We start from the raw sequence: 14,028 nt of genomic DNA, 5'->3' as shown, positions 1-14,028 counted from the left end.
AGTTCCCCCAGCCTGGGGAGGTGTAAAACTATCCCTTTCTTTATACCTCTAAAAATGCCCCTTTTTCAGGTGTAGTAGGAAGCTATAAAGGAAAAAAAAAAAAAGAAGAGAGGGAGTGAAAGGGAAGAACAGGGTGAGTCTGTGGAGCAGGGTGGAGGAGGAGGAGGAGGAGGAGGAGGAGGTGTTTGGGTGAAAAGGTACTCTCCAAAAACATCTCTCTCTCCGGCTCGGTGTACCTCTCTTTACCTGCCTCGGCTCACATGAATTTGCCAAGAGCAGCCTAATGTAGCGAACAGCGTGAAGGACCCAGAAATGGAAGTGTAATCACACAGTTTCTGCAAAGTATCGCATGTCTTTGAACCTGTCTTCAAATCACCCAGGGACAGAAAAAAAAGACAAAAACAGAGCTAAAACTACACACTGGCCTCTACGTTGAACCCCCAAGACAAATAGCTTGGGAAATGAGAGAACAACACGCAGTGTGGTCGCTTCAAGCTATCCAGCACAGAGACGTCACAGAGAGGAGTAACAGCGAATTTAAAAAGGCTTACTGGGTGTGTAAGGAACACACACTGATTACACAGATGACACAGAAATAACACGATTTCGTAGCATAAATTGCACCTTTGGAAACAACATTTTAAAGTGCATCTGTGAATTCTTATACATTCAAAATGATTCAAAATGTCTTCAATCAGACCAGGTTAAATTAGTTTTATTCTATTATATTAACTTAATATTATATTAAGTGGTTTTTCACCTTTTTCAGCGAATAAGCTATCATCATTATTATTATGGTTCAAAAGGGAAAACAGTTGAAGTTATTTGTTTTACGCTAGATGCAACAACAACTGCAAAGCTGATTCTAAACAAGTCGTGTTTGTCATCTGAGATTAAAAACAGAAAACCTGGATGTCTTACGCCAACTTTCTTGGTATGGAAGATGGATGATGCGTCTTGGCCAGGCACAGGGGGAAAGGCGTCTAGCATTACATTAAGTAACAAAGATTTGTTTTGACAACAATCAGCTGTGAAATCGGTGCTGATCTGAACTGTGTCTAGCCGGGTTTGGGTTCTGAATCCGGGTTGTACATTTCCAGATCTTTTTGGATCCTTGAAGACCTCTAAATGAAATCATCTGTAAAAATAATGTCTTGTGTTTTTATCTCTATGTGTCTTAGGGTAGTCAGTGCACTTTACTAATTTTAGAATGCCAAAGATTATTTTATTTAATCAACTTAGTGAATACATATGTTTGGGGAGGAGAACAGCGTCTGGGGCTGCTCTCCATCCTCCTCGCCGACCTGGTGGTCTTCGTATCTGCTATTTAAATTGGCTCCTCATTGTCTCAGAGAGTGAGGGGATCACAGACATGATTTAATGCAGCTTTGCTCAATGGAGACAAATGAAAAGTCACTGATGGATGTGTGTGTGTGTGTGTGTGTGTGTGTGTGTGTGTGTGTGTGTGTGTGCGCTCAGGCCGGTTCTGCGCTGTTAATTGTGAAGCGTTTGGCCTCGACTGCCCCTGCTCAGCTAATCTGATGAGAGTGATTAAAAAAACAACTGGAAGAAACCTAAACCAGTCCATGGCTGACCAGACACACACACACACACACACACACACACACACACACACACACACACACACACACACACACACACACACACACACACACACACTCTGGCCATCACTCCACTCAATGGCAGGAACACACAATTTAAAATGAAATGTCTTAAGGCACAATATTGAGACACTGGGACACGTAGCTGCAGAGAGTAGCGCGGAAATAATGAGCTGATTGATCATTAACATTTCTATAGTGTATCTATAACATTAACAGATAAAATCATTGATATAGATACAATTATTAATCAATGAACAGAAAATCAGCAGCTCTAAATAATTGATCTGAGTGACTCAACACGACTCCATGCAGTATATAGGATATAATATTACAGAGCTGTCCTCACTCTGAACTATACCTTGGCTTGATTTAGAAACATAGGAGGAGGAGAATAGAAGAAGAAGAAGAAGAAGTTTCCATTTGACAGAATGATTAACTGGAGCAGTCTTTAAAAATGAAGAACTGGAATAAGAATATGTATATGATGGCATGAGAAAGTGCAGAATAAGATGATTTTTAACAAACTTAAAGCTTCTTAAGGTGAAATAAAAGAGGATGAAAGGAAGTTAAAGGTTTAACAAATACTTGAAATACATCCACTGATATTTATATGTTCTGATGAAATGAGAATAAAGTGAGTGGACTAGAACAGTAAGAACTTCTCACTGCTGCTGTGTGAGACCTGAAGAAATACAACACCACCCTCCTGCACCCCCACCCACCTACCCTTCCTCATCCCCAAACCAACCGCAGCTACCGCACCCCCCGCTCAGTCCCCACACCGCAAACCGTCCCCCTCCCGACCTACTAACTCCCCCCCCCCCCCAAGCACCTCCACATGCAACCGTGAAGCTAAATCAATGACGAGTGAGTGTGTGTGTGTGTGTGTCTGTGTCGGGAAAAAGAGAGCAAAGAACTGGAAAGCAAAAAAGTGCAGATGCAAGTGTTTGTGTGCTAAGACAGAGAGTCTAATTCAAAGAGAGTCTGAGTGTCCGTGGTGGTCATAACCGGAGTGTGTGTGTGTGTGTGTGTGTTTGTGATCCTGTGTGTGTAAGTGCGTGTCTGTGGCAGCAGCAGCAGCAGCATCAATAATTAAAGCTAATCTCATTAGGCCTCAGATCCCTTTCAGACGCTTTTAATTAAATGATGAATGGCCTCCCAGCTGCCTGTTAAATAATGCTGCTCATGACATCACAGGGTGTGTGTATGTGTGTGCGCGTATGTGTGTGTGAGAGGCACAACATAAGGTAGATATCCTTAAAAAAAAAAGGCTAACGGAGAGGCATTCAGCAGAGTGATAGGTATGCTCTAACACACACACACACACACACACACACACACACACACACGGGCCATCTGCTCTCAGATTCAATATGCAGCTGATTATTAGAAGTTACTGCTGCCCTCCGCGCCGAGGAGAGCGAACAGGAGTTAAATGTCTCAAAAGTCGCAAGCTGTTCCATCATACCAGCCCTTGAAACACTTCATATCATCTTCCTAATAAAATCACTCACAATACCATATGTCGGCGAAGACGGAAGGCGCGTTGAGGGAGAAGAGGATGTGCGTAAGTGTGAAAAAGAAAAGAGGGACGGGCGGGGAGTCCAAAAGAGAGACAGCAGAGAGCTCGGGGGTGTGAGAAGGCTAAAGATAAATGAAGACAAAGAGACGCAGATTGGAGAATGAGAGCAACAGGTAAAGCAGGGGACAGGTAAGGGTGCCAAGGCGCCCCAGGCTCCAGACAGCATGGACCTGGCTATGAGAACACCCATAATCCTTTCTGTTTCTCATCCCCCTCTCCTCTCTCCATCCCTCCCTCCCTCTGTCGTCCACCTTCCTCCCCCCCGGCTCTCGGGCTGGCTCTGTATCGGATTGCTGACTTCACAATAGGCCCTGAATCATCACTCTAGCCGGAGAGACAGAGGGAGAGACGCGGAGGCGGGCAGGCCTACGGAGAAAGACAAGGTGGGACAGACAGGAAGACAGACAGAAAGAATCAAGGACAGGGAAGGTAAAATGTGTCTCTCCGGGCATCAGCGCTCAATAGATCCTGCTCAAACACGATCCAGTTGGACAAATTTTAAATGAAAATGCAGATTTGAAATGATCTCAGTGATAGTGGAAAGCTCACAGCTTTGTTTGTTTGACTGATTAAAATCAGTTAATTAGTCATGAATAATTTTGATAATCAGTTCTTTTTTTTTTTTTTTTATTGCACAAATGCCAAACATTTTGGTGAGGATGTGCTGCTTTTCTATGTTTTATGTCAGTGAAAATGAAATGTCTTTGTTTTTTAAACCGACGCTCAGACAAAAACAGGCATCTTGAGGAGAAAAAGGGATCGTTGCAGGCGTAGTGTGGAGCATTAGGTCAGGACAGAGACCCGGGTCACAGCTCATCTGGCCTCGGCGACCCCTCCGTTACCTCTCTGACTCGACGCTGCAGAGAGAGAAATACAATCTCCCAGCAGAGCAGCAGAGGAAGTTCTCGCGGCAGGCAGGGCCGGCAGGTTCCTCCGTAACCAAAGCACAATTGTTGCAATTTCATTTCCTTCCCAGCAAAATGAGGAAATATGCTCCTTTTTTTGTGTAACCAATGGCAGATGAGCGTTTGGCCAGAAAACCAGGCCGAACAAACAGTGGGCTGTGCTATCAGGCTCTATTTATGGAAGTTGCTGGAAACAAAGAATAAAATCTTGTTGTACTTCGCCGAGGACTTCTGTGCATGTCATGTAGTTTTCAGAGTTTGAACTCGCTGTCGCTGCGATAGTCTCTTTAAAAATCAGCTCAGTGGAGAGAAACGTAACATCTGGCAATAATGTGATTTCCCCTCTAAAGACTTTGAATAATCAATAAAGTGAGGAGTCTTGGCATGAAATATTGTGCCCTGATTGACTTCCATTAAACAAGCATGGTCACAATATGAGACCGTCTCCACTCAGATGACCTCAGCCGTCCCACACCGCAGAGAGTATATGTGTATAACAGAGAAAGAAACACCTACACACACACATACACACACACTCTCTCACACAGACACGCACAGCAGACACTCAAGCACACATATCATGTGGTTTCCTGTCTGGTGCGTTCCTCGAGAAAGCCCACGCCGGTTGCTCTGGGTTTCTAGATGGATTCTCCAGTCTGTTTGGGGGGTTTGACTCTGTCGGACTGTGATTGGCTCACAGGCCGTCTGTGACCTGCTCACCTCACACCTAGCCGGCTTTCCCTGGCCGGCCAGACTCTCAACTCTCTCATATATGAGTTATAAATTATCTGAACCGAGGCAAGAACTGAACAGACGGACGTTTTGGTTGTTTCAAGCGTCTTAAATAAAGGTAATGTCAAAACAAAGAGGCTGCAGGAGTTTCCATTTTTCACGTGAAAGTAGGATCGTTTATCTACGCAGTTCATTTGAGCTGATTTAACCCAGTTTGCGAAAGTCAGCAGAGATCTTGACACTGTAAATATTCAAAACACTGAAGAAATAGAAAGGACATGTTGGGGAAAACATCTTAAGGAGAGTTAGATGAGAGGATCAATACATTCTCATGACTGCTTGATAAATAATACAAGCAGCCTCTTAGCTTAGCTTAGCTTAAAGACAAGAAGCTTGGCTCTGTCCAAAGATAATAAATCTGCCCACACTAATTAACATGTTATATCTCATCAGCTTAATCTGCACAAAAAGTGTAAAAATGTAAAACTGCAGACTTTCCTGGCTGCAGGTAGTGACTTGATCAATAAGCTGTAGAGGCGACTGGCTGATTTTTCTCCATTTGGAGAGAGACGGGCTGAGCCAACCCACTGCTGGCTGAAGCTTTATTTTTAAAAGACAGATAAGACAGTGGCACTGATGGTCTCATATAACTGGGAATCCACATTAAAAGCCAGATGTAAGCGACACGTAAGCACTATTCAAAGCGTTCCATCCATTCAAACCACAGCGACTCGGACCTCGGTCCGGCCGTCTCTGTCCTCAGAAAGCGCCGTCCTGTCAGCAGCAGCTCAAACTGTCCTCACCAGGCTGACTGACAGCAGAAACTACAGGACGGAAACAGTTCAACGTAGGCCGCACGGGACAGAGCCGTGTCGCTTTTACGTATTGATTTTAGCGAAGCTCCCAGTGTCCCTCACTGTGCATTGATCATAAAGATAAATAAGCTGAGAGCAGACATACAGTGAAGTATATGTGTGACAGAGGAGGAAAAAATGTGTGTGTCTCAGAGTCAGTGTGGATTGACAAATTTGATAAAATGGAAGTGCGTCTCTTCCATGAGACGGAGCTCGAAAATGCTTCTAAAAGCACGCTCCACATGGATTGGCCATCACTCTTGTACCATAACTACCAGAGTTTTTTTTTTTTTTGCACACTCTACATTTTGCTGCCTTTTTAAAATTCTCTTTGACTTCCTCCTTTGCCGTAGTTATCAACCAAAATTCAATCAACAATACCTTTACTACACTGTAGGTGTCCTGCATATTTTCCTCCCGCTGAACAGCTCAGGCCGAGGTAACCAGAAGACCAAACGACAGACTCTCTCTGCAACACTCAGCTGTCAACTAAACATAAATCTTACAAGAATCACTGTACACTAAGCTGAAATTGAAGTGCACCTCGGTGCCACAACTAGGATGCCAGCCTACTAAGAGGATGCCAGGGGGTAGCTGTTACACTCCACACTCCTGTGATCTGTCCACATGCCTTGTCGCCGGGCAGATTTGGAAATGACTGTGTATGACGCCAATGCAATCTTGGCAATCAGGGTTGGGCCGCGCTCGTATTTAGCTACTGCTGCTGCATGTAAGTTTGTGTGAATGTGTCTGTATGGGGTTGTAGGGGTGAAAGAGGGGTGCAACCTGACCCCTTTCCTCCTCTAAGTTGGTCTCTCTCGCTCCCTCTTTCTGTCTCACACACACACATACACACACACAGACTGGGACAGCTGCCATACTCGGGGCCTCTCCCAGTGCACCAGAGGAAAAGGCAACGGCTAAAAGAACCTTTTTTCCCCTCTTTTTTCATCCCTTTTTCCTCCTCCCTCATCTCTCTCACTTTTTCTTCTGATGGCCATACATTTAAATCCCGCATGCCCCCCCCCCCCCCCCTCCCTGGTCTCTGACTGCCTCCTCCACTAGCCAGCAGACCGGAGACTTCAATCAGGCCTCTGTCAGATCAAGAGCCATTGAGGGACTGTGTGCGTTGGTGTGTGGACTCTCATCTTTGCTAAATATCTGCTTAATGCTTCTGCAAATCCATACTTAGGATTTAATTAAACTCATAATAACACATTTGATCCGATCACTGCTGTCTATCATCATTTCACAGAGCATCACTCAAAAACAACAACCAGAAAAAAAAAAAAACAGTTATCACCTTTTTCTCCAAAGCTAAACAAGTATGTGACAACAGGTGGAGTGAGACACTTAAACAGGCTAAAAGTAGCATTACGGGCTAACCACTGTTGGCCCTGCCTCAGGCTCCTTCCAGCCCTCCCTGAGGACCCCAGACGGCAGGCTGGCCTTCGGCAGGCGGGCGGCCAGAGAGGACGCCTGACCATAACCCAGATGACGCGCGATGGATGTGGTGGGAAAAGGGAGGGACGGTGGGGAGGGGGGGGACTTTAAAGGGTAGAGGGGAGGGGTGGGGGTATCAGGTATCGACAGACAACTCCCCGAAACTTTGTGTGTGAGGTCTGTGCTGTTTTCTTAGTCACCCGAGACACGCCTATTTCAATAAGGCAGAGCGGGGAGAGAATTAGCTACTTTCAGTATAAATATCAAACAAGAGGAAAACATTCAGACAAAATGAATTACAATTATATAATAAAGGCGACAAATGCAAACGTCCACTTTCAATTCAAGCTCGGTTGAATCTGTGAAAGCTGCCGTGGTTGCTCATAATCTGAGAGAGACAATCAGCACAAAGCTGCAAATGAGCTAAAAGGCCGTCTGACGAAACAGAGCAGGAGGACATGTCCACTGTGTGCAGGACTGACACTGACATGAATATCAAACTGCATTTGGTTATTGGCTGCATGACTGAGCTACAATCATAAATTGATTAATCAATTAGTGGATTGGCACAAAATGAATTGCTGGTTTTTAAGAAGAAATGGCAAATCTTCACTGCTTTCCCATCCTCAGGTGTGACTGTTTCATGGCTTTCTTCATTTTCTATCATTTCAGTTAAATCTCCTTTAGTTTTAGATGTTTGGTGCGACAAAACAAGACATTTGAATAGGTTAGCATGGACTTTGGGAACATCAAGGAAGTCATCAACAGATGAATTGATAATGAAGATAATCGATATGTTTGCAACCCTACAAGACAGGAAAGAGACCGTTTCTGCTCGGCCAGCATTTCCACTTTATTGATGATATTTTCTTGTATACCTCATCCCCTTTCGCTGCAGCCATTTACAAACAGTTAGAGTATGTCCTCCTCATTGCTATCAAAGCAGGCTGACTAAATACCAGAAACACGTCTCAGTATAATGTAGTGCAATCCAACAACTGCAACTTCCAAAATGACCATAAAAGTGAATCTCTAAGACATTTTTAACAAGAACTGAACATTATAACCTCGTGATGTTAGTATTTATTGCTGGGCTGTTGTTTTTAGACTGCTTTCATTTTAGCTAGGTGTCCTTAATAAGCTGAATGTACATCATAAACTATTTACCCCAGATTTCAGCACACTGCTGATACAAAAATAAATGCACAACAACAAAACAATTCAGCTTCTTTCTATCAAAAAAAAAGGTAAAGACCAAACATCTCCAGAAGTCAAATCTCAGCTATACAAGCCTATTTTCTCGATGTGATACGATAAAAATCTCTGCCCTTGCTCTGAGGTCTCATTTCCAACCTGAACAATTAATCAATGCCTCTGAGCCGCAGCTCAAATTCACATTATAAATGATATCACTGCCCTATTTAAAGCAGGTGAAGTAATTGTGGAATATGGACATCAATATTTGATATTTGGATGGCAGCAAGACAAGATGGATGCTCCTCTTTCTGTCTTTCATTCTTTCTTTCTGTGTTGCGTCCTTCCTCTTTCCCTGCGTGTTTTTGTTGTGTGCATGTGCTGTATGTGTGAGTGACAGTACTCCGCCGGGGTCAGCCCGTAATCTAAACCGCGGGCGAGTCTGACAGAGCAACACAAAAAGTGGGGGAAAAACAACATAGTTCATGCGCTCTGTCCCACTTTGCGCTATTATTACTGTGGAGGCTGGCAGGTCAGAGGGAGAGTGAGGGAGAGAGAACCAAGCTTGATGGAGGAGGAGGAGGAGGAGGAGGAGGAGGAGGAGGAGATGAAATTACACCTGTTCTGGTGGCTGACTAACGACTTTGAAATGCGAGTGGATCTCGCTCGCCGCCAAAATCATTTTCCCAACAATACAGCCTGATCTTTAAACAAGCAGAACTGGGACGCTGCGCTGATGTGACGCAGAGACGGCCGGCTGTGCTGAGACACTAACAAACCCTCAGGCTTGGTGTGTGTGTGTGTGTGTGTGTGTGTGTGTGTGTGTGTGTGTGTGTGTGTGTCAGTGATTGTGATCCAAAAACATTGTAGAAATAAAAAAATTAACCTTCTTTCTAAATTAAGTTTACTGCTGTATTACATACAAACCTACACACACACACACACACACACAGTTCCTAAATTAATGTCTGTCCAGCATTGTTTCTAATGAAGTCTCATTCACTCTGACTGCTGCCATATGGTTACTGTACGCTCACTGAACCACATCTGCTGTGGGTTAGGACACACACACACACACACACACACACACACACACACACACACACACACACACACATCTCCAGCGCACCCATACCTCAGGCTTGTGTGGTCGATACAAGGTAAACTCACCCACACACACACACACACACACACTCTCATGCATACAGTAGCGTTTAACTCACCATCTGTTCGCTGAGGTCCTGTGAGGCCTCCATGGCTTCTTGGGTTGTGTGATCCGTCACACACACACTTGAGGGGCAAAAAACAGAAAATAAAATGTGGGTTAATGAAAGAGTCACCTTTTTTTTTTATCTACCTCTGCACAAGTTTAATGGTAAATCATCACCTGAGCTAACATTTTCCTGCATGTTGCTGGATCTTTGGGGGGTTTGATTGCCAAATTTAATCAGTTCACACTGTGGATGAAACCATCCACCATCATGTGTTCATCTCTTTTTTTTTTTTTTTTCTCATATCTACGTGCATCTGTCCGTTAGACCTTCTGTCAGTGTGTTTATGTGTGAGCAACAGGAGACTGAAGGAGGGAAGCGGCAGCGTTAACTTCAGCATATCATCTTCAGTCGAGGGTGAAGCGGAGAGATAATTGCAGAAGTAAATATCAACAATGAAAATGGAGAAGTGTAAATGATACGGCTGCTTGGCTGGCTCTGGACCACAGACACAGTGGCTGGCTAGCACACGAAGACAGTGAGTGACCCTATTAATACTAGACAGGAGACAGGTTGGCGCAGGAGTGTGTGGAGCGAGGCCGAGGTGATAGTCCATAACTCAAGTGAGATTAAATGCTGCGATCAGAAAAACAGAAATTACATTCTGTCCTTGTCCCTTTTTTTTTTTGGGCCACTGTCACGCGGAAGGTGATGCTGCAATGAAAGGCCAAAAGAGAGAGAAACAATGCCAGCATCCCGACAGAGTGGCACAAAATGGCTGCTCAGTGCTACGCTGTGCAAAGGCCGTCAGAAGAAGTTTGAACAAAAGAGTGGGCGGCAAAGGCACGCACGCACATGCAAACACAAAAGTCCTTCCCTGTCATTAGATCTGTGGTTCCCAGCATGTGTGGTGAGGAGTGCCACTGAACCATTTCCAGCTAATTCTCCCAGTGAGAAAAATCTGTATATTTTTTTTAACATTCTTAATGCATTTGCTATTTAATTTCCACTAAAAGACTATTTTTCTGCATCCACACCCTGAGCCAGTATCAAGAGGGAGCTGCAAGTGCTGTCCTTTCTGCACAGTGTCACCAAAGCTTCATGTCAAACAGCGCGTTCAGCTCGCTGAAGAAGGGTTTATAACAGGGTGAACACCTGAGTGGTGTGCGTGTGGTGAGATGTGAGGGAACTTTATCTAAAAATGTGCCCCAAACCATGGATGAACCTGACGTTAGAGCAATGCAAGACTTTGCAGTTTGTGCAGTGTGTGTGAGTGTGTGTGTGTGTGTCCATATGTGCGTGCGTGCTCATGCACTGTGGACTTGTCTGCCTCGATCCTTTAAACTAACTGGCATCCTTTTAATTTTTCATAGCGTTCAGCTCCTCCTCGCCTGAAACCGAAGACAATAATGCGTCTCTCAGGTGAATTGATTTGTGCCCAAAGCCTCCCTCCACCCCTCCACCCCCCCTCTCTTTTTCTCTCCCTCCCTCTCTCTCTCTCACCTTTGTGGAGGACAGAATAAGCCTTCTATCTGTTTGCATTTCACTCTCCCCTTCATGATTTGCTCTGCTTTAGCACAGATAATGGACAGTAAACTCACAAAAAAGTATCATTGCTGAAGGGTTTTGTCTAACTTTTAGGGCATTAAAGTGCCACATTTATAATATATCCAACACTGTGTATCACACTTTAAATAGCTTTTGCATGCTTCAGTGTTTAAATTAATGCACTGAAATATTCTTAGACTTTATTAATTGCTGCTGACCAGCCCTTCCAGTCTGTTATATTCCACCACACATGAATGCCTCACGGCCCTGCACCAGCAGTAGTTACCTGACACTGCACAGGGAATCAATAATGCCTGCCATTTCCTTCAGCGTCCCAGAAGAGAGAATTATATTCCACTCTATGGCTATTGACAGCGACATAAGAAACACATATGAGACGGCGGAGGATTAGAAAGTGGAGCACACAGCTACACTGCGGTAATTTCACGCCATAAAAGCCGAGGAGAGCAGAATGTCGAACAAACCGCAGGCTGCCGCTGGCTGGAGAGCTTGGAGTGAAAAGTCAAATATTCACTAAGACTCAAATTGACTGAGCAATCCTTCTGACGCACAGATCGATAATTATTATTTTTTTTTTTAGACACACACAAAAAAAAGAAAATCCAGAATTTTCTTTTATCTCTCTCACATCTGTAATTCTGATTTAAACGCTCCCACAATGAACACACGCCGTTTTTATTCACAGGTATAACTGTCACATGGGTTGAATTTTTATCAAAACTGCAGCTTCATATTTTCAGCAAAAAGGCGAAGATCATTTCAAGAATTGCAGCGTCAAAGGTGTGAGGCTCTTTCTGCATTATTATTGCACTATGATAAATTTAATTTTCATTAAATGCTACAAGTGCTGCCTTTTTTCAGTCTCATATTCATATTCAAATACGGCGTTTCAGATAATTGAGCAATAGAGATAAAAATAAAAAGACTCCCCCCCACACACAAATCTAAAGGCTCTATCCAAAATCTATTCTTAAAAATATTACATGAATACGACATAAAAGAACAGATGTTACTGACACAAAAAGCAGCCAATCATAAACAGACACTGTACAAAAAAAAAAAACCCTTTTAATTAATAATTTGATTTCATTTATTCTATGAGAGAGAGAGCGGACAATCCCAGCATCTTTATGCTGAACCGACTATTTCAGATGAATTGCGTAATACGGCCTTTATTGGAAATGGAAGAGCTGCTACCTAATTGACAAAAATTAGAAGAAAAAAAGGGGGGCAAGACCAATGATGTATTTTCAGCCTCCATGTCTGCTGGACTTCATCATCTCCCCAAATCTCCACAGACTGACTCTCTTCCCTCCATCCCCTGCGCATTAATGCGCGCTGGTTAAGTGTGAGTCCTTCATGTGAAATCTAATCTGTATGGATTACGGCGCACTGTGGCCTATCAGATTTTGAGTCGGCGCGTAACCTGTCATGTTGTTAGGGGCCGGCCAATAGCCAGGGGCCATTCAAGACCCGCGAGCCCGGCCGTGGTATAAGATTCCCATTTCCTACATATCAAATATAAACACAAACTCCACGTGGGATGAGAGGAGAGATAGGGGGAAAGCCGTGGACACACGGGGGGACATGCTGGCAGACTAAATTCCTCCATGCGTGATGAAATCTGGATCAAAAGGTGAAAATTCACCTGCAGTCAAAGATCTTCAGAAAATAAGATCATTCTGCTTCTATCATTAGTTCAAAAGAAAATCAGACATCCTGACATCGGATTTACAGGAGCGGGGCTGATTAAATTCACGTTCAGCTGCTTGTAAATTGTGTTTGTGTCGGTGCGTGAAAGGTGAGGTCTTCACCTGGAAATCAGCAAGCGGATAAAAGAAATTTTAGAGGAGGACACGTGCTGAGGTTTGAGATGAAGTTTGGACACCAACGCAAATATTACGATCACCTCCTCTAACAAACGCATCACAGTGTATGCAACTGCCTTAAAACAATTCACACACACACACACACACACACACACACACACACACACACAAATAAAAAAAATAAAATTAAAAAAAAAATTAAAAAAATAATTTCTGAAAATTAAAGCGCATATAATTGGCTGTTCTGGGACACATCATGTTAAATAAGATGTGATTTGAAGAGGATGCTTCTTTTATCATTTAAGAACACATTAAGTGAATCAGACTGAATCAAAGTCAGTCACTGATAGAAAAGTTTCATCCCAGGACTGACCTGAGTCAACGCGCACATCTCAAACTGTGTGTGAAGAGAGAAATAAAGCCGACATACCTGCGTTAGAATCAGATTCGTCCCAGCAAGAAATCAGCTCCCAGATTTCCTTCACTTCTTGCAGGCGCTCATAATCAAATGCAGTGTGGTCGCCGCACAGCTCTCCCTGCTGTTTGCAGGCTGTCACTGACCGGATCAAAACACTTCAGCCACTGCTGGCCATAACCAGCTAGAGTCCAAAAAAACAAGCTCGAGGAGCCGCTCACGCCCGATCAAAGTCATTCACAAACCCAAAGCCAGGTCCCGGCTCTCACTTTTGGTGACCCCACCGCTCACTGCTGCGGGAAACACCATTATTTTCAGTCCGCGTCCAACTTGGAGCTCCAGGCTGTTCACAGGCAAATAGACTCAACTTCATTATTGAAAAGCGTGCCGCTGCGCATGCGCCCAGCTGCCATGCGCACACTATTGGGCAAGTGTCCAAAGGACTAATGGGGTTCAGAGGGGAGGGAGGGGGATACCAGAATGACATTCTTATTAATAGTTTGGCCCAAATGACGAGCTCACAGTTTTATTTATCCCAACAGAGCAAAAACAGCATGCACCCACTGACCAGCCTGCATCTATCTATCTATCTATCTATCTATCTATCTATCTATCTATCTATCTGAAATATTGAGAATGAGAAAAGCGTTTCAATCAAGCAGGTTTTTG

General features: G+C 43.9%; 1 protein-coding gene across 1 annotated transcript in view; it reads right to left on the bottom strand.

Moving 5' to 3' along the window:
• eya4 (EYA transcriptional coactivator and phosphatase 4) overlaps nt 1-13,436 on the bottom strand; it is a 41,381-nt gene extending 27,945 nt beyond the window's left edge. Inside the window, exons 1-2 of the mRNA XM_076756447.1 lie at nt 13,375-13,436; nt 9,559-9,625 (exon numbers count right to left, since the gene is read on the bottom strand). Of these exons, the coding sequence (XP_076612562.1) occupies nt 9,559-9,591 (33 nt within the window). The 5' untranslated portion in view covers nt 9,592-9,625; nt 13,375-13,436. The remainder of the gene's footprint in view (nt 1-9,558; nt 9,626-13,374) is intronic.
• Nucleotides 13,437-14,028: the final 592 nt, after the last annotated feature.

This window comes from Chaetodon auriga, chromosome 18, assembly GCF_051107435.1.
Source record: "Chaetodon auriga isolate fChaAug3 chromosome 18, fChaAug3.hap1, whole genome shotgun sequence".
NCBI classification, from domain to species: Eukaryota; Metazoa; Chordata; class Actinopteri; order Chaetodontiformes; family Chaetodontidae; genus Chaetodon; species Chaetodon auriga.
The sequence above is the reverse complement of the archived record's forward strand: the minus strand, read 5'-3'. Positions and strand labels throughout refer to the sequence as shown.